This window comes from Anser brachyrhynchus (genome assembly GCF_964034855.1).
Source record: "Anser brachyrhynchus genome assembly, chromosome: 1".
Taxonomy (NCBI): Eukaryota; Metazoa; Chordata; class Aves; order Anseriformes; family Anatidae; genus Anser; species Anser brachyrhynchus.
Genome location: NC_137694.1, coordinates 197,480,023 through 197,501,717, shown reverse-complemented (window position 1 = coordinate 197,501,717; position 21,695 = coordinate 197,480,023). Strand labels below are relative to the sequence as shown.

At 35.9% G+C, this 21,695-nt stretch overlaps 1 protein-coding gene across 5 annotated transcripts in view; it reads left to right on the top strand.

The window, feature by feature from the left end:
* CEP126 (centrosomal protein 126) overlaps positions 1 to 21,695 on the top strand; it is a 43,616-nt gene that overhangs the window by 9,863 nt on the left and 12,058 nt on the right. For 3 of the 5 annotated variants that reach the window (XR_013946506.1, XM_080579957.1, XM_080579959.1), the window contains exons 3-8: positions 477 to 622; positions 2,003 to 2,114; positions 7,717 to 7,915; positions 16,340 to 18,128; positions 20,742 to 20,903; positions 21,556 to 21,677. Coding sequence is in view for 4 of the 5 variants with exons in the window: in XM_080579957.1 (XP_080436083.1) it covers positions 477 to 622; positions 2,003 to 2,114; positions 7,717 to 7,915; positions 16,340 to 18,128; positions 20,742 to 20,903; positions 21,556 to 21,677 (2,530 nt within the window). In the remaining variant the exon portion in view is untranslated. Of the gene's footprint in view, positions 1 to 476; positions 623 to 2,002; positions 2,115 to 7,716; positions 7,916 to 7,953; positions 14,098 to 16,339; positions 18,129 to 20,741; positions 20,904 to 21,555; positions 21,678 to 21,695 lie in introns of those variants that run through there. The other 2 variants (XM_080579958.1, XM_080579960.1) reach the window with 2 other exon arrangements.

Sequence of the window (21,695 nt, the reverse complement as noted above, 5' to 3'; positions counted from 1 at the left end):
AGGTTAAAGCTGTAGTTCTTATATGTTATTTCTGAAAACACCTCTTAAACTATTTCCCCAGCAGCTCCTGAAAGGCACGCACACACAGTATTTGCAGTTCACCTTCCTGTAGGTTTGCCCACTGTGACAGACTTAGGTGGTAATGTAAAGAATGTAGTGAAAGTGACACTGGTGAGAGGAGCTGTTAATTCATTAATTCTGTGAGAGTCCGCATGTTAATTCGTGTATAAGAAAGCATTAAGTCTCTGGCTGAAGCTAACAAAGTAACAGGATTATGGTGTGTCTCTTCTTAATCGCCCGCTGTCCCATTTAGGTTCAGTCTAACTATAATGATCCAAATGTGCTAAAATTTTTCACATTTAATTTGTGGACGAGCAAATTTCTGTTCCAAAAACACAAGATAAACAAGTTGCTGATGTTTCTGTAAATGTAATGAGAAAACATAGGTATCATCAACTTTTGCTTCCTAAATACAGAGCCTTTGAAGAAAGACGGAAGCAAAAAGAAGAAAAAGAACAAAGACTTAGAGAACAAGTTCTGCAACAGAGGAGAATTAAGCTTCAGGAAGCAACTGAGAGATTTCAGCGTGCTCATCTGCCTGCTTCTCAGCACAAACAAATAGGTTTGTAAATTAAAATTTAACCGTTATTCACAATACAAGTGGTTTTTTTATGCTAATAAAATGTAATTAAGGCAAAACAGAGCAATTAACTTCACTTAAATTAATTGAAATAATTAGTTTAAGCAAAACATAACTTACGGGAAGCACAGGTCTGATTCTTATGACAAAATTGGGTAGAAGGAATGAAATAACAACATTGTTTTTTTCTAAATACTGTATTGTGAAATATTTCTTTATATTCCAATCACAGCATGTAATTAGCTCCCAGAAATATTGTGTTTTCCTTTTTTTTCCCCCACTTTTGTCACTGCAGTGTCCTCTTTTCTTATAATACTGTGATTTCAAAGTTGTGTGTAAGATGTTACAAGGCCATTGAAAGTTACTGGGATAGTGTAATGATCCCCTCTGTGAAGCCCTGAATATGAAATATTCAAGAATATGCATTTTGTTTATCATTAAGTAAAGGCAGTCCTAGTGTATATTAATGTATTACATAACTTTTGCTGAATTAGTCAGCTTTTTAAGCAGTTCTTTCACTGCTGGGAAGTAATGATCACAGCAACACAGTTCCTGCTTTCTGAGTTGGAATCAGGGCAGATTGGCAGGAGTTCTTAACAGCTTCAGCCAAGTCTGACTTCCAGTCAACTTTCCAGTGTTGAAACTCTGAAGATGTGGTATATTACTTAGAAATTCTTCAACAGATTTACTCTTCCAACTGCAATTGCGCCAGCTGTGAGGTAATGTCTCTGACTTCAAGATCAAATGTCAGATTAAAATAACAAAATAGAACGGTACTGTTTTAGGGCTTCTTCACAGCCCTACTGACAGCCCAGACTATGTAGCAACGATAATGAATCATAACTTTTTTCTTGGTTTTCCTTAATAGCAATTCTGTCTCTGCCACTTTCTATCCTACGTTTGCTTATTTGTAAGAAGCAACACCTTGTGCCTGTCTGGACTCTTTTTTTCTCCACTGATTCAATTCCTAAGTCACAATTTGGCCTCTATAAAACACCTGCAAGTCATAACTTTGGCTTAGTGCATGGACATAATAATCACGATGTGAAAACAAAGTTGGTGCTGGATTTTTTAACCACCCACTTTTTCAACAGTGCAGTCGAAAAACAAATAGAAAAACTGTTGACTAAATGTATTGCAATAAACACTTAAATAGACTGGGTTTTGTTTCAGAGGAACTCGAGATGTTCCAGCATGCCTAACAATGCTAAACCACTTGTTTTTTTTTTGTTTTTTTTTTTTGTTTTTTTTGTAACAGTCTGGATTTAGGCTCTCCAAACTTAAGAATCTTAACCAAAACATGTATGGTAAAATATTCCAATTTAAAAATATTTTTTTCCGTTGTGTTTTTTACACCGACAGCTCTAGTCCAGACAAAAGCAGCTTTTCAGCTAGAAGAAGCTCTTGAACAAATTAAAGGATCCGTTTTAACATCAGGATTGTACTTGCCCAGCAGAAACAAAACCACCTTCAGGTAAACATTTTTGTTTATTCTGGTGATCAAAAGAAATAAATTACTTGGTATATTCAATAAACAGCAGATGATTACTCTCTCAGAAATTGCAGGCCATCTTTCTGTGGCAAAGAAAGCACTTCTGTGAAATGTTCCAATGAAAATATTATGAAACAATCTTAAGTTGTTTGCGTCCAGTAGGTACAACGGCAGAGGAGATGATACAAACCTTTTCCCTTCAGGGGAATTCTGGGAATAGTCAGGGTGAACCTGGTCCCCGTTCAGTTGTGCCTGACTCAGACTGCCATGGTTACCAAGCCAGCTGCTGCTCTATGAAGTATAAAGTGCTCTGTCAAGATACTTTCTTATTCTCATCCAGATTTTTCCCTTTTGATAGTCAAGGATAGTGTAGCTTGCGTATTCATCCCATGATCTTATCTTCTTTCCAGCTGTTATTCCTTTCAATTTCTCATCCTTTATACGTATCTTGAGCATCTTGATAACAATTTCCTCTGTAATTTATTTGTATATCGCATACAAGTTGAATTCCATACTTTTCACTCTACCCAAGCACTTTCTCTAAAATGCATTGCCTTATCACAGAACATTTCTACATGTATAGTTTATCTGCTGTATTTGATACTCTTTCCTGACTATCACCTTTCCAACCACACATTTCTTCAACCATTCAGTTCAGTGTTTTATTTTTCTGGTTGCTGCTGTTGGTATTACTATCATTATAATTATTTTGAATGTGCTATAAATCGTGCAGATGTTCAGAACAGAGGTAATGTTTGTGTCCAGTGGACTGCAGCCATTAAAGAAGAACAACAACAAAAGCTACCTGCCAAATACAAGTTGAAATTATGGTAAAAACATGTAGATGTTTCTGAATGCTACAGAAACACCTGATCCTTTGTCTCATTTCACTCGTAGGCTTGGTTTAGGACAGCAGCTCTGTGTCTTTCCCCTACTATTATCATTTGTTTCTTTATTTCCCAACCTTCTACAAACTTCTTGTGCTTCAAGGGCTCACAGTTCTCCCTCAGAACATCTTCAAACCACTCACTCTTTGCTTAATTTCTTACAGGATTACATTGCTGTCACTATATTATAAAGTATCATTTTAAAATTCACTATCTTGTAAGAACTGTAGTGGATTCTTTCCTTGATTTTCATTTCTGTAACTTGATTAACTTGATTTCGTATAGAAATTAAATTTATTTGTTTGTATGGAACAGGCTGCACAGAGAAGTTGTGGATGCTCCAACCCTGGAGGTGTTCAAGGCCAGGCTGGATGGAGCTTTGAGCAACCTGGTCTGGTGGGAGGTGTCCCTGCCCATGGCAGGGGGTTGGAATTAAATGATCTTTAAGGTCCCTTCCAACCCAAACCATTCTATGATATTTCTTTACAGTCTCTCATCCCCTAGTAACCAAATTCAAGAGAGAGCTAGAGAATCTCAAACATAATTTTACTTCTCCAATTTTGAAAATGGAAACTATGCAAGGAAGAAATTATTCAAAGTGACCCCAGCATGAAAAACACTTTAAAGTTATGTCCACATTGACCTATTTGGATTAGCAGGTCACAAGCCAGTCAGTACTGGTAAGACAGCACTTGAATATATTGGAACCTGCCACAGAATGTGCTGCCTCTTCTCCAGCTGGTAACTGGGAGACTTGGGTAGTAGCCATATGAGGTGGGTAAAGGAGGATGTGGACAATATGGATACAGAAATAACAGAAAAAGAATTAGGTTATTGCCATAAAGGTTTCTTTATAGGGGCAAGGTGTGCAAATTATTATGAAATAAAGCTTTGCTTATTCTAATGCTAGCAGAATTTATCTTTTTCCTTGTGACAGAAAATACAGTAAGTGTTTTTGACTGCATCTCACACAACACCTTACCCACTGTAAGCACTGCGACTTAAACTGAGCAAATGCTATGCAGCACAGATTATTTTAGTCTGCTGCAGAAGATGTTAGCACTGGGCAGATCCTGTTAGTTTTTGACTGGGAGCCATAGTTCTCTCCCTGTGTGGGTCACAAAAGTAGCATTTCTGTGTATTCAGACTTGGTTCCAAAAATTGTGCAACATTCTCTTAGAGGTCAAATAGATTTCTTCCAAAACTGTAAAGCAAAGCAAGTTTTGATACAGGAAAGCTTTCTGAGAAAGTAACCATTCACCAGTTGTGAGATGTAAACCTTTAAATATGTCTGACAGTCCCCAAAATTTTGGGACAGCAAAAAACTTACTCAGACGAGGCAGTAGATCCCTTTCTATATTTCTGTCTCTTCTTACACTTCTGTAAGCATTTAAACCAATATATGTATATATATATCATCATTATAATTTACCCTCCCTCAGCAACAGAATGCATAGAATTCATCAAAAGTCCTCTTCCAAAGATAAAAATGAATACTGTATTTAACATTCAAGACAAATATGGCTGCAAAACCAACTGTATGTAGGTGAATTTTATAAAGTTCTAGAATTCTTGATGTCTATGTTGAAATAGTTGTAGAAAAATAAATACATTATGCAATGACGTAATATTACTTTCTCTTGGAGAAAGGCAAAAAATTCTGGAACACCTAATAAGTGAGAGATTGTATTCTCTGCTGTAGTAGAGCTACTTGCTTCAAATAAGCTTTAATTAAATGGTGAAGCAAAGATTTTGGACAACTAGCTGGCTTACAGGCATTGGAATGTGTGCACATGAGATGCAGAAGTTGTGTGGTATTCCTTTGTTCATGATATATTTCCATTTTTGTGTTTAAAAACAGTTCACAGAATGACAGAATCTTATCATATCCCAAGAATATCCCAAGTTGGAAGGGACCCACCATCATGGAGTCCAACTCCTGGCTCCACACAGGACTACCAAAAAATTAAACTGTATGTCTGATAGCGTTGTCCAAACACTTCTTGAACTCCAGCAGGCTCAATGCCATGACCACTTGCCTGGGAGTTGTATTTGATTATGTTGTATTTGATTATTCAGTTTGGGGAGAGAAACTAAACAATATGACAAATCAAAAATATTCCCTGAAAAAAGGTGGAATGTACAAATTTTCATAAATGTAAATGATCTAAACATTCAAATAGATATCAAGAAACTTTACAAAAAAAAAAAAAGAAAAAAAGATTTTTGTCCACGTGCGTATCAGTCTGGTCCACAACAACAAAGTCTTTAAAAGATGATAGGTACAAGTTTTTGGTTGACAAGGATATCCCCCGTTCAAAAGAATACAGAATGCAGTTTTCAGAGTTCTAAAAATAAATTTGAGAAGTTGTTCTCCCTTTATGCTCTCAGCCGTCTCATCAGAAAAAAGAAATTCCTTTTCAGACTTTGCCAAACATTTATCTCTGACTGGGTCAGTGCAATTAAGACAACCTTTTGGGAGTGTTATGTAAAATCTTCTCACAAATATCAAAATAATGATATTCTTGATGACATTAAAGTTTCTATTTTCCATTGTCCTAGAATTATAAATATTATAATAAATACAGAAAAGGTCTCACTAAACTATTTATCCCTTTGACATAGATGAGCTAAAAAGAAAATAGATTAATTTCAATAGAGAGTATAATTTTAGATACAAAACGAGTATGGAAAAGATAAAGGCTCCATAGAAGGAACTTTTAAGTTCAAGAAATGGAGTGAAATGAAGGATAGAGATTATTGAGTTTCTGTACATGTATTAGACATATGGTAACCATCTCCAGAAAGAAGCAATGCACGTTTTGTCCTAAAGGTCTGTGTAAGTATGGCGTGACTCTACAGTGTTCATCTTTGCTCAGTAGGAATGTTAAGGTAGATAGCTTTTTGTGGCATGAAATAGTTAAATAATTCTGTCTTCTTGTAAGTTCCTGGACTGCGTATTGCCCATATCTAAAATGAACCATCACATTCACTGATAATGGAGAAGGGGAAATTGTGAGTGGTGGATCAATTTCCAATTTAAGAGAGAGAGAAAGAGATGGAATTATGATTTTCATGCTTATTTGCATACAGACTAAAAGTTCACTTTTGCCACAAATGTAGCTAAAGACTTTCACACACTTTAGCAACATTTAATGGGTCATGTTGATGCTGCTTAGGAGCTATGCATGGGAAATGCATCCTGGGAGTGTTGGAAAACATTTGCACATTGAATGGACAACATGGTTTGGTTTCTTACTCAAAATCCAGGGTTTTCTGAGACAAAATATCATTTCATATCTTGGACCTGTTCATCCTGGTAAAATAAAGGCTGGATCTCTCCTTTATGGTAAAGGTATATTTGTTTTACAAATAACTTGACTGAAACCTTATACTGATAGTCTGCTTCCAAGTTCTTTTCTCCTTTTATCACCATTTGTAATCATTGTGGAGTAGAGTGAATATTCGATCCTAAAATAGCAATACATGAGTTTGGCTTTCTAATCATTCAAAGCGCAGATCCGGTTGATCGATTTCTGTATATGCCCCTTTGGGTATGCCAGACTAAGGGTATTTATGGCCCTTGAACCAGGTTGGAGCCAACAGACAGGATCAATGTCCATCACTAGAGAATTCTACCTAAGCAGTCAAGCAACCAAGTCAAGCAGTCAAGCACAGCTGGCAGCCTGGTACAAGTTATACTTCCAAACGGCTAGAGCTTGGTTGGCCTGTGAGTTGGTGGGTTTGGGGTCTTGGTGTTTTTTGGTTTTTTTTGGTTGGTTGGTTGTTGTTTTTTTGCCTTTTTAATACCTTTCTTATTGGTTAAAGCTACTTATTTCTTGTTTTTGTCATCCTTGGTATCTACCTATTTCTCGCTTCTTGTTTGTCACATGTTGGTTCCTATTCCTAGTGATCTTACCCAGCCTAGTTCCAGGTCTCTTTCTTCCTGAACATATCTTGTTACAGACTCCCTACCTTCCCAGTCTCTGATTGCTCATTTTTCTTGTCATTTGGCTTCCCATGCTTCCTGGCCTCTTTAATTCCTGGGTGTCTGCCAGCCCCATGGCTCTGGATAATTCCTAACCTGTGGAAACCTGTGTTTTCCTCAATCTTCATTTGGGGTCACCTTGACCACAGTGCACAGCTACAATAGCAACTCTGAAGATTTTTTTTCAGGTAGAAAATATAAATTCTTTAATGTCCCACAATACTGACATTACAGGTCATCACTGGAAGCAACATCTAGAAACAACAAGGCCTTCGCACTGTCTGAAGTAAGGGAATATCTGACAGAAGCAGTATATAGTCATCCTCTATATAAGGCAGCCTTATGGAAAAAAATAAAGGTCATTTTCCTTCTTAAAAAAAAAAAAAATCCACGTTCCTGTCCTGTAAATGACCAAACTGTTGGCTGACATTTTCTGGAATAATCCAGCCTGAGGCAGTCACCCAACAACCCAATCAGAAAACTCTGACAATTTATAAATAACAGAAGAGAAGGTTTAAAATGGAAAGTGTTGGAGAGTTTTAATGCTAGGCAGTACGAATAGCACCACCTGTAGTTACATAGAGTTTAGCTTTCCTTCGCATGCCAGGCATTTATTGGTGATGTATACTTTTGGAAAGGAACATGTTTGAAAGTGTATCTTTGACGCACAGAAGTAAGCCAAAATAATAAGTTATTTGCTTGCATCAAGAGCCACAGATGACACTTCATCCACATCAGCATCTAGAAACGGTTATTCCCATCAGGAGCAGATTTCGGCAATGGTTGGCTGCAATAACACAATGCAGGAGAGCAGTACAACAAGCATGGATAGTAACCAACTTCTATTCCAGAAAAATCTGAAAGAAATGCAGCAACTCCTAGAAAAACAGCATCTCAGCAACTTAGAGGTACGATATTTTCATGTGATTCATTAAATGATGCTTTTAAAATGTAACTCTTGAAAATGATATTCTTGAATATGATAAAAATGAAAGACTGTTAAACACACCTTACCAATTAGACAACACCAAGACACACTGCACTATGCCTTGCTAATAGATTATTTATAGTTAGACAATGCATATTTTCAATAAGAAATCAGAAATCTTTAAAAATGCTTGTAAGGATATTTTCACAGAAACCTCAGACATAGTTATATTGTCTTTCTTTCTCTGAACCTAAGATTTGTGTGCCAGAATTCTTGGCTCTGGAGTAGCTAGGCATTAGTCTATCACAGGAGTCTTGTGCTAGCTCCAAACTTAAACTGGCAGCTTCCAACAATGCACTTAAGTTTCTGCTTTGCTGATTACTACAGCTCAGCACAAAATGTTATAGCAATTTAATTATGGTGGGTTAAATGTTGAGTCTGCTTTTGTTTTCCCTAATGTATGGTGATTTCCTGGGCATTGACTTCAAATCTCTTGAGATTCTATGTCCTTTTTTGTCATCTTTGGAATAGACGCAAGTGTTATGGTAACAAGCCCAGAGTACTCCTTAACTCCATGCCTAAATTAACTTTTGGACCCCAAATCAGTTTCAAAAGGCACCTTAGAAACACAGTGAAAATCGTGAAGAACTGAGATCCAAAGTGATTTCCTTAAACTGCACCTTTAAGTCTGATTTTAGGTCAGTCAGTGTTTGATTTTGGAAATGTCTTTAATATCAATTTTTTGCAAACAAAAGGACATGATTTTGGTCTCACTCATATTTCTATAATACTAACTACGGGACTCATGATGTCTGAAATGACCTTGACACAATGAAGCATCCTTGCTTTTACTCTGGTAATGGTTACAGGTTTGGGGTCATTGATGGACAAGGATTTGTCCAAGAACTTTTCCTTTAAAAAAAAAAAAAAAAAAAAAGCAGGACTTTTCCTTTTAATACATCCTTATGGATAACTTTTGAAGGCCTGTGTGCTGTTCAGATATATTTGGAGTTCTCTGATATAAATGTTTCCAGGCATGTTCATCTCAGTCTTTGTACCCACTTTGTTCTGGTGGGGATTCATGAGAATCTTGAGAAGCTGATGACTAGTAGAGAAAATCTCACTCAACTGGAGTAAATTTCAAAAAGGTTGAGGAGACAGAAGGAACATTTTGTACTGGCAAGGTTGTTGATTAATGTTCATTCTTATATATGATAATCAGCTTTAAATGCTGCATATAATACAGGAATTTACAAATTAATGTGTTTACAAATTAATGTTTTTTGAAAATGCTTTGGTCCTATTAAGATTCTCCCAGAATATATTTTTCTGCTACCACTAGGGGTTGCTCATCTTCTTCCCTCTGAGAAATAGTTTAAAATTATAGCTATTTATACTTGAAGCATTTGACTTTCTTTCTTGAAATTTCATGCTTCGGACTCTGATTAGAAAAATAATCAAAAAAGCTATTGTCATTGTTCTAAAGCCTGAGTTTGGAAGCTTAATTCTTGGATTGAACTGGTGTATATGTGTGCTGTGACTTTCTGTGATGTGAAGCAGTATTTATAATACTCTTACTAATGTTACTGACATGAATAGTCTTGAGTAGTCTTGTTGCTGTCTGTTGTCCAAAGTCATTTCAGCAGCACTTGCCTTTCTGAAACGTCAAAGTATTTCTCTGTGCACATGCTTTGCAATCTAACCATCCATTGAGGTCCTTTAACCTCTCTTTGTTTCTGTTTTTACAGGCCTAGCAGGATTATAAAGATTCCTAAAATTCTTTTCTTTCCTACAGGGCAATAAAGTTCTATGTAGACCTTACCCATAGATTTGGTGTGTTCCCTTCTCTCCAACCTTAAAGATTTGTATAGTTTCAGCAGTAAACCAAGGTTTTTAGTGACCCTTTTACCATTCTCCAAAATTATTGTGCTTCAAATATTGAGAGCAATAGATTTTATTTTGTGCAACAGTTGCATCTGAGTCAGTACATCAAATTATTATTTGTTGTACACCCATAAATAAACTCCACTTCGAAGAAATTAATGTTGTTAACTTCATTCTCAATCAGAGGGATTTGTTTTTTTTTGCACAGTTCTTTCCTGCTTGTATTGCAGGCATAAATAAAATCTTTAAGGTGGAGCTGGTAGCAATGTCTTTAGCTAAAGCTGCATGCAGCTTTTGACCAAAAGACATTACCCGCGATTGCATATCATTTTGCCAAATGTTATGTGTTGAAATTTTCTATTTTTGGCACCTGCCTGGAGCTGAATAATGAAAATTCCCACTAAAATGGCTCAACTATGTCAAGGAATAATATTATTCATATAACTTTTGTCTTTTTCTTTCCATCACATCGTCAACTCGGTGCCCATATGAAACTGTTTTGGTCAGTACAATACTTTTATGCTCTTCCAGAAAAACACATTAGGGTTGAATTAAATTGTTTGATTGACTTCACATTTTATCTCTATTGTTTCATTTTTTTTTAAACAAAATACTTGGAAGTAAGAGCGAATTCACAGACAAAATAGCTATAGATTACAACATGGAGATTGTATTTTCCTCTTCCCTCCTCTACATGACCATGATTAGATTATTCAAATGGTATATGTGAAATCCAAATTTAAATCCTTTTTCTGATTGATTTGAAACAGGAATTTTACTTTTGCTGTCCTTTTGTTTTAAAGCATATTGTGCATCCCTCAAATTACTCATTATTGTTAGTTCTGTGGTTCTCCTTGCCATAAAATACTTCATTATTTATTGAAGCAGGGACACAGGTATCATTTCTTAGAAACTGCAACCCAAGGCTGAGAGGTCAGAGGGTTTTTCTTGTATTATCTCTAATACAATAATACTTCATATCCTGTTATAGGGTGTTTGATTAAATATGCTATGTATAGGGCTAAGTAGGTGTCTGGGAAATACTGAAGAATATTTCTTAAGTGATGTTACACTGAGTGAAAGCAGCAGATGCTGCAAACACATAGCTATGGACGTTGCCTTACTTGCGTGAATGAGCGGCCAGTATGACTGTTAGCTGTTTGTTTTACTGGGCTTCTGAGTTTGGACTGTGGGTATGAAATGGAAATGTGTCAGGTATCTTGCAGAAAACCTGAGTTCGTTTTCAAGTGCGTTTGTATTATGACTGGAATGAGTTAAACAAAGGTTCCTTTAGCAGAGTGTATTGTATTATTCTAACTCTTCAGAGGCATAGATGAGACCAGCATGGAAAAAAGGAGTGCCAGTCTATGGAATCTCTCCCAGGAGTGAAGAAATTTTAGAATGGTCAGGGCTAGTTATTGGGAAAACAGATTTCTAAGGGGAGGGGTAAAATAAAATGGGATTTGAATTGAATTCAGATTTGATTTTGAGAAGACCATGCAAAGACTGGAAATAGGTTTCTGTGGTCACCTTAAACCAAAAAATTCTGGTCATCTTTGACTTTTAACTGTGAATGTTAACATCTCTTATATTGATCACTTGAATTTTATGACAAACTCAAGTGATTTCCTTACTGGTTTTCCTTTTAGCAAGATCAGGGAGCCTCAGCTTTTGTTGGCTTACAACCAGCATTGCAACATACCACTATCATCCACATTATTTCACTAATCCAAAGCAACTTCACAGTTGCTATAAGGGTTACTAATCACATTGAAATTTATCTCCAGACTAACTTATTTTGCTTATTTTAATAGTCAGACTTTTTTTGGTTATGTATGCCTCAGAATAGTCTTTTTTAAAGTAAATTAGCATTTTATTCCAAGACTGTGCTGTAGAAAATGACATTACAAAGTTCGTATCTGACAATCTGGATGTTCATTTATTTGAAGAGCACTTTGCCTCCATTCAAAGCCCTGCTTTAACAGAAGATCATATAGAATTGAAGCTGAAACAGCATTTTCAGTACAAAAGATTTTGTTTCACAGGTAGATGAATATGTTAGTAAGACTTAGCTTGTGAAAACATAACAATTGTTACACATACAACATTGGTCACAAAGCACAGAAAAAGAGAAATTGAGAACTGTCATCTATTATATACCTGTTCCCCCTTTACAAGCATATACTTTTTCATAAGAACTGCCATACATATTACCATGATTCTATTTTTGTTTTTATATTCATATATATACATCCATATATATAATATGCATATATGAAATATATATACAGCTATGCACTAGATTATTTCTCCATTTCTTCAGAGCTGTTTTTAAAGTGACTTGTTTTATTGGAACACAATAAAATGTTCATAAATGCAGCTAAAGGGAAGGAAAAGAGGGAAAAACAACAGTATCTGATCTCTTATTTACTGTGGTTATGGTAATAATAAAATGTTTGCTTGCAGGAAGGGAATGGAAAATAAAAAAGTTTGTGCACACTGATCTGCCAGGATTTTATATTATGATAACTTGGTCTTGTCAGAAAGAGTATATACCAATGTCTCAAGGGGAAGTTGGGAAATCTATTGCTTTCTCACCAAGATTAAAGTATCTCTGTCTGGAGTAATTCTGCCCTTTGAAGATGTCAGAGATGTATTTTGTTTTGTTTTGTTTTGTTTTAAGAGATAAACCTCTTTTTGTGAAGTGGAAAGCAAAATAAAATTTAACTATTTTTCTTCACGTATTCCTCTTCTATCCTAGTAGGCTCATGGTGGCTGGGGAACAGAAACATAGTCACCTCTTTCAATTTTATACAGTATTAATTCTTATCAATCCTCAGCAGCACTTCTGTAGATCTTTGCAGCTTGAGCTTTGCTGTGCAGTTAATGCCTGATACTGGCACATCTCCGTGAGGAAGTGTGGCTCACCAACTGAGAAAGCAAGCGTTAATCCAGACACTCAGAATTCGGACAGGAACAGGCAGAGAACAACTGGGACCCAGGAAACTCACAGATCTTGTAACAGCCAACTTAATTATGCTTTCAAATAGTGGAAGGAAAAGCATATGAATATCAGCTTTACATCCAGTAGGTTTTTAGGGGAAGGTAGATAAATGTTTTTATAAACAATAATTAAAAAAAAAAAAAAAAGCAGGTAGGAAATAGGAAACATCTAAGAACTAGAAAAAACAAGAGTGTTGGTAGGAAGTTTTTCTCCGGTCATCCCACATCTCTATAGTTTCTTTGGTGGGTTCGGTGGAATATTCTGGATCTGTTGTCTAACAGATGAACCAAAATCCTGCCTCAGTGGCATTTGCTTTCTTGGCCCAAATCATCTGAGAAATCAGCATTGTGTAGTGCCGTGAATTGTATGTGTTTTCCAAGCATGCATAGACAACAGTTTGCTAGTTTTCTAATGGACATTCCCATTCCAAAGGTGGTGAACTCAAAACCAGTAAAGGTGTTTAGGTACCTCACTGGCTTTGAAAGGTAGCTTTGTGTCTTTATGAACATTTGTGTCTTTTACTTCACAACGAAAGTGAGAGAGAGCATTATTTCCATATAACACACAAAGAACTCCTGTAAATAAACCAAAAATCAAAATCAAAATTCTCAAAATTAGCAAATAGTGTGAGAAGAGAGGAGCCTGGGTTTTCAGAACAGGTAGCATTTTTACAGTATTCATCTTCAGAAGAGTGTTCTCACTCATTTCTTGGAACTGTGAACAGTCAGCACTTCTGCAGAAAATGTCAAATACGTATGTGGCAGCTCTTTGGTGTAATGGAGTTCTGACAGAGTCTGTTGGCAGAAAATTCACGTGTCAGTTTCTCTTAATATTATACTTATTGCAATGTTATTCTTTCATTTGCCTCATGAAAGGTTTCTTAGGCTTATGTTTTCTCTTTGTTTGAGTGCTTTGCTGAAATGAAATTGCTTAAAACAGCTGTTCTAAGTCTTAAGACATATAAGAGACCTCTTTAACTCCTCAGAAGTATTCCCTCTCCCAAAGTACCAAGTATGTGGACAGGCTGGGTTTAGACTTCCTGTATTAGGGACATAAGAAAATGAAGGCAACAGGCAATACAATAAATTGTATTTATGTAACAGAAAAGATACACAAATCTAGAAAATAAAGGCATAGTACACTGTGAACATTTTTGCTGCCTTATCATCCTATAATGTTCTCAAAGTTTAAAACAAATGATTGTGATTTCCAGGTTTATTTCCCTACCACTATTGACCACTAAAGGAATGAATAATTGCTGAATGCTTTTTGAGGTCTGTATGCATAGTACTCTTTATGTGTTTTTAGAAGAAAATGTGACATTTACTTCGATTACAAAGTACACTAGAAAAACAAAATAAAACATGTAAATATTTAATGAGAATGATAAGCAGCCTTCATGTGTGAAATGATTAAATTGCATGCTACAACAAAATAAATGTATGTGAGCTAAATTTGCATGAACTAAGTAAAAGTGATTATGCATTTAAATGAGGATGCCTTCTTCATTTTTAGTTTCAAACTTATTTCTGGAGGTTGCCTCAACTGACATCTTTTGTCCCCATGAGGTTTTGTTGTACAAGGACAGTAACATTACATACATGGGATTAAATCTGTTTTCAACCTCTGAACCAAAAATATTTGAATTGTTTTGATTTTAATTTTTAAAAGTTGCAGCTTTTCTTGCATTCTACAAAGCAGTTTTAAGCTAACCTGCTATAGAAAGAGGTGTGTGTTTTTTTATATCAACCGTTACATTTTTTTCCCTATATTTAACCTAGTCATTTTAGAAGTGCATGTTTAGGCATACAGGTGCAGTCTCCAGTTCAGACAAGAAGTAAGCCAGACACCTCTGCTTTATTTTTACTGATGGTTTGCTTTGATTTGTTTTGCTTTTCCCATTTGAAAATTTCAGAGTTAGTTCTTCAATTTGGCCTGGTACAGAAACCTATGAGCATATGCCTTTTCCTTGTTTGGTTAAGTTCAAGCAAAGGTTAACAATACAATTTAGCCAAACATAAAGGTTAATAAATAACTAACAATGCATTATTTATTCTTTTCTATTAGAAAGACACCAGTTTGTATAGCTTTAATTTTAAAAAGTTCCCTAAAGGGATCTTTCTCTACACTTGGTTCTTTGTTCTTGTATTTAGTTTCTTTATCTCAGATCATAACTATAATAGAAGACTGGACCAACCTCTTAACATTCAGGGCAAGATAAGGTTTAATTCAATCATAAAAAGTCTTTCAGGACCCACTCAGATTTTTATTTTGCAATTTAAAATATTTGTACAGCTATAAACTATGCAATATTATGGTTTTTTTTTGTTAGAATAAACAGTTTTACTACAAAAATATGTTCTTATTCACTAATTTTATGCACATTCTCTTCACATCTATTCTAATTTCCGGAGGGACATATAATAACTCACCTAGGTGAACAGATTTTGCCACTTGGAACCTTTCTCTTTTAAAGCCACTAATCAAAAAAGTGGGATTGCTTCATGCCTAAGGCAGTTTCCCCTAGTTTTTCATCACAATTTTCTCCAATGCATAGTGTAAAATAATGTAGCAGCTCAGTTATATGGAAGTGGATTTAACAGCACAGAGAGAGAAGAATACAGGAATGTGAAAGTAGATAATAGGCATGTTTTCCTTGACATTTATGTGCATTTTCAAATCTTGTACTTAAGAAAATACGTATTTTCAACCATGTCAGGCATCTCAGTGTCTAGATGGAGAAGTATTAGTGAAGAAAATGCCTGCATAGCACATAAAGTCACCCCACTGGCGATTTGAATGGTGCCTATTGCTCTTATTCATTGCTGCATTATGCTGAGGAGGTTGGGGGAGGACATGGAATCCCTTATACCCTTACACTTGATCAGTCTGGATAGAGCAAATGATATTTTCCTCTTTCTGAAAGATGAGGAGAGGGAGTTAAGGAGTGTGAATATGACAGCTGTTGCGTATGCCATGACATTTAAATCCTCCTTACTTGTGGCGCTTTGTATGAAAAAAAAAAAACAAACAATCAAAGATGTTCAGTCTAGTATTACGGAATAATTCAAGTTTGGAGAAGATTTAATATCAAATCTGCATTTTCATGGATTCTCTTTTGTTTTTTAAGCTCTGTTGCGTGTTAGAGTACAATAATCATCATGTGTCATAGGGTAATCCAGAAACAATAGTGTTGCTTAGATTCCCCTAGTCTTGGTCCTTTGTTTTTGATATTGTAGAATTGTTATAAGTTTTACAGTTAGACTTGTTGACGTGTGCAGTTCTTTCCTCTGAATTTGATCCCAAAAGCAGATCATTTTCTTTTGCAATTAAACACAGGTAAAATTTGATGTGATGGAAACATTAGTAGTGCTGTGACCCTCAGTCATAAAAACATTGGGCCCAATATTGATTGTATTTTAGCCTAACCTCTAGTTAAAATGAAAAACTAGTATCAATGAAGAAAAAAAAAAAAACTGATAAACTTAACAGTCTGGTTTTATGTCTGTATTTCAGAATTTTCATCAAGAAGTTGAGAAAACAGACGATTCAGAGAGTTTATCAAGTCTTGACAGTCTTGAGGCTGGGGAACAAAATGGAAATTGCACACCACCAAGTGAATCACCTTTGACTACGCAGTGTGACTGTGCCCAGTACAATCCTGGAAAATCACAGACCAGGAGCAATGATTTGATTTATACAACTGAAAATACTTCTAAAAACATACACCTAAATAATTGTCAGAGAAATTTAGATTCCCAAAACAGCCACAACAACTTACCTGTTCGTGATCTTTTAGCTAAACATAACGTTCTAATTCTTGCTGAACATGTAAACAGTTCAGGAGAGGAATCATCTGTTTCTCACAGATCTGAAAAAAAAGCTGCAGAGTTCTTTACTTCTGGTAATCAAGAAAGCTCTGTAAATAAAGCATTTACTTTTCTGCAAAATATAAAAGAAGAAAGAAGAAATCCATCTTCTGGAACGGCCAGCACATTGACCACTGGTCATCCTGTTTTCAGTCCTAGCAAAGCCTGGGCCAGCCCTGATTCTATTCCAGGAGAAAGAATTCAGGATCTGATGCAAGAACAGAGCTTTAAAATGACCCCACAAAACAGAAGTAAATCTGTGCAAACCTTCAGTGAACCTATTGCAACATCTGGAATCTTATTTCCTAATCAGAGGTGTTCCACTGGTGTTCCCAGCACAGCTGATACGTTGCCAAAGGACAAAAACATTAGTAAAGATTTTTTTAAAAATACTTTGGGAAAAGTGATTGAAACAAAAGAAGAAAACATTAGATGTGTTGATGACGTTGACCAAGGATCATCTTTATTTCAGGATGCCTCAGTTCTGTGCAATGTTAAGCAACAAAATAACAAGGAGGAAGAGAAGGCGAATGTGGTTGAAACTATGTCACTGGTGTCTGATACAGAGTTGAGTTTTGGCATTCCTGCACAGCACAAAACCCTGAAAAACAATATTTATGACAGAAAAAGAGCAAAACTATTCAGAAGTATCTTAAAGAAGGAATCTAAATATGAACCCAGTCATTTCAAAGCTGTGGTTATGAACCATGGGATCAGTTTTGGAGCTCGACCTGTGTCGTCTATCAGAGACAGTTTGGAACTGGCAAAAATGAAAAAGAAAAGTGCAGAAAATGAAAAAAACAATAGGAAACTAAGATGGTATGATCAGATTAACAAGATAATAATGGAAAATGATGAGAAACGCTATGAAAAAAATACCAGTGAAATATCTTCTGCACAGCTGCAATGTCTTCAAACTGCAAGTGATGCTCCTTGGACTAATTTAAATATGGTTGTTCACTCTTCAAACACCACATTCACAAGAAATCACCAGGAAAATTCTCATATATCAAAACCAAATGTTAATTCTGGAACATCAAATGAAGAGTGCATGTCTCTGAATACGTTTATGTCTACTGGATCCTCTTTTGCTAAAAAAGCTTGGGTGGTATCAAAAGATGAAGAAGGCAAACGCCCAGTATGTAATAACAAATCTAAAATTTACAAAAGTAATCAACACAAAAATAAGCCAAAAATAACCAGAAGACCAAGACCCGTAAGAGCCCAGTCGGGTTTTATGCTGAAGAACAGAAGAGGCACTCTGGTCCAACCACAGTCGGCCACTGAAGCCAACACAATTCCAGCAGCTCGAGGCAGGGTGCTGGTACCTTACCCACCATCTGCACCTACAACGGGAAACACAAGAGACAAAACCATGGTCAGCCTGGGGTTTCAGCCACAGCCTTCCTCCAGTCTTCAAGCTGCCACTACAAATGGTAATTATTTCAATGAAAGGCATGTTTTGTTAGCAGATCAAACTTTAACTAGGAGAACTAGAGCACACAGAGAGAGCATTACCTGTAATTCTGACTTGGCCACACCTTGCTGCAGCATGTCCAGATACGAACCTTTGGCAAAAAAAAATACTTGTTCTGTAAATAGTGGTCAGACAAGTGCCTGTCAAGATCGTTCAGTGACCTGCACTGAAAGATCTGTTAATGCAGAAAATGGATTACATCTTGATCATATCCCAACAGCTGAAAAAACAAGTGCATGGAAAGGACTGCGTGCTGCCCTAGCTCCAAAGGACTCTGCTGCTGGTTTAGAGTCATGTGTCTGGGCTTTTGGGGTGGGGGACGTTCATAAGAATATACTTTTAAATTACATCACAAGTTTGTTTTTAGTTAAAACCTTCAGCCTTTCATCAATTCACACAATACTTGGTTTTAACAAGTTTTCAGCATTTGTAATTATCATTTCTATTCTAGTGATGCCCAGAGGCCTCTCAAATGTGGATCCCCATTTTTATAAGCTCTCTACAATATTAAATGAAAAGGAAGTGCTTTTCCTAAGATTATATACCTGACTAATGAGCAGATGTGACAGGTGGTCTAAATAATGATATAAGAGGAAGTAGGTTTATATGAGCAATTTTTACAAGGTAACTGGGAGTCATAGCTTGTTATCCAAGTCACTGCCACCTGGAAGTGAAAGAAATGTAGATCTACCATGTTTTTAAAATGCTGACACTGTAAATGCCTAAAATTATTAAGTCTTAGTCTCATTAATACAATTAATACTAAAATAAATAAATAAATAAATAAACAATGAAAAACTTCTACTGGACAAATTTGCTGCTCTTCAAAATGTCTGATTTATAAAGAACTTTAAGATACAAATTTTTAAATTTTATGAAATTTCAGGGATTTTTCAGAAATTTCTTGCAATTTATTAGAAAATAACCTTAAGAGCAATATGATGCAAAAGGTGATTGGTAAGGTAAGAGAAAAGATGTGTAAGAAGTTTTGGGAGAATAAACTTTAATCTCTTGGGGTTTACCTTTCAAAATGTTTCATACTTTTTGATTTAGCTTGTTTCTCCTCTGCAACTCAGCTACATGCTGTACCTTCAGGCAGTGATGGCATCCTTCTGCTGGTGGTTTCTCTATTATATGCTGCTTTGCTTTCTCTTGAGGGCTGCAGCTGGAAGCAGAGCTCCTGAAATCAACCCCTGCTGCAGGTACATGCAGCACTCCAACCTGCTGACTGAGCTGTGATCAGCCACGCAGCTCACAGAGATTTTCTAGCAAAATAAGGCATTCCCGTAACGTAAAAAAATAAATAAATAAATAAATAAAAAAATCTCTTTTTACCTACAGTAAATACATAGTTTTAACTATGGGAGCAGAGCTGGATGAATATTCTTGGCCTGAAGGAGGTGGAAGAAATGAGAAATTTTATCTGCTTGTCCATTCCAGTTCAAAGGCAAACAGATGAGCTTAAGATATGTGTGATTTAAGTTAGCCTGTTTGATTTTACATTGGAAATGAATGAAGTCTGCCATTACCATGTGTGGCCTCCAGCAGAGGTACTTGCCTGTTGATACCCTTATTTGCATATCAGATCAGTGAACAAGCCCCAGTGTCACAGAGCTGCAGCTCTTTTAGAGGAAGAGCTGAGCAACCTCATTTTAAAATTGGGGTGGGCGGCCCTCTCTCAGTATCTGCTTACATTTTGTGTTTTCAAAGTCTTCTTTATTTTAAATACTCTAGATAAGTCTTAATGGCTGGCTAGTATTTGTTCTATTGCCTGCAAATGCATATAGATCACCATGGTCTTTGTCCTGAAGGGCTTGCTAGAGAGACTGAATACTGCGTTGTTCTTGAGTAAATTATCTGCTGTGGCACTATCACAGGGCTCATTAAGGTCTGTGGGAAAATGTGATCTGCAATGTATGACAAATATGTGCTACAGAAAGTGAGAATGAGCCGAATAAACAAAATTGTCATAAATGAGGACCGTCCTTTAACTGGGGTTCCAGGCTTCCTTTAACTCAGGTTCCAGGCTTGAAATGGTGTATTTTCTGGCTGACACAAGCTATCCTCTGATTGCTGGATATTAGAATTATTTTAACTTCTTTGGTGTTCAGCCAGTAAAATGCTTTAAAAATGTGTTTAACATTCAGCCTGAGACAAATTGTGCCTTGTGGGCACAGTAAGGGACGCGGTTTAGTGATGGGATTCAGTAGGTCAGGTTGATGGTTGGACTTGATGATCTTGAAGGTCTTTTCCAGCCTAAATGATTCTGTGATTGTGTGATAAACATGGGACTAATGCACATGCTTAGAGTAAAACAGACATATCTCAGTATCTCATGCCCTTAAATATACTATTGCTTGTTATATTTTGTATTAAATTTCCCAAAGGAGTCTTTCCTAGTCATAGATCTAATCTTGCAAACTGATTCAATTAAATGTTGATGTATCAGTAGAGTAACTTTGGAATTTATTTTTCAGGGAAAGTTTATGTGATTACTAATGCAACACGGGGTTTCTTCTTTGGTTCTTTTCAAATTTCAATGTAACACAGTCACATTTCTCTTTCTTTTCAGGTGCTATTCAGCATCATGTGTCACATTACAATAATTCACATATAACTAAATGGCAACCTTTTAAAGCTCCTGTATCCTGTATTACTGCTGGTGAGAACAGCCAGAAGACTATTATCAAACCTTCTTCTAGGATGAATGAATTGTTTTCTTTCTCTGCAAACAGTAAGAATGCTGCTTTGTTGAATATCACTGTAATAACAAGTAAAGAACAAAAATTCTGTTAAAATCACTAAAAGACTCCTTGGCCTAGTCATGAACTTCTACTTATAAAGCTGTACATTAAATTTACAATTACATAAATAAATAGGTAATTTATATTCCCAAGAAGAAATCAAGTAACTCTATTTACAAATGAGAATATAATGTCACCTTGGATATGTAGATCCTGACTTGCAGGTGAAAATAGTGATTTGCATCTTCAGCTTGTATGCGTGGAAATTTAAATTAGAGCTTAATTTTCATTTTGAAACCTGATGGTTTGATTATGAAAATGTACTGTTACACCAGACAAAACTGAGATAAATTTGAAGTACAATGTCTAAGTTAGGCCTCTCTATCTGAGGGAAAATACTATATAGCGCATATAATCCACATCTGGATTTTATAGTCTTATCCTAAGATTAAACTAAATACGCCTTAGAAGCACCTGTTTCACTGTTCACTGTAGGAAAATAAATCTAGAGAGATCTGATGCAAACATCCATAAGATAGACATTTAAACTTCGACAGAGAAATTTATTCACCATTAATAGTTTTCCTTCTTTATCATGTTTTTACATGTGTTTATTTTATTTTTGTATGCATCTCATTTAAGGTGTTGTTCCTGTTACACAACAAAAACAGATTTTTGATAACTGTGAACATACACACAGAACTTTTTCAGAACAGAGAAGGCAAATTGTGGCATCTAAAAAGACATCTACTCATCATACACAGGTAAATATTTGATACTAT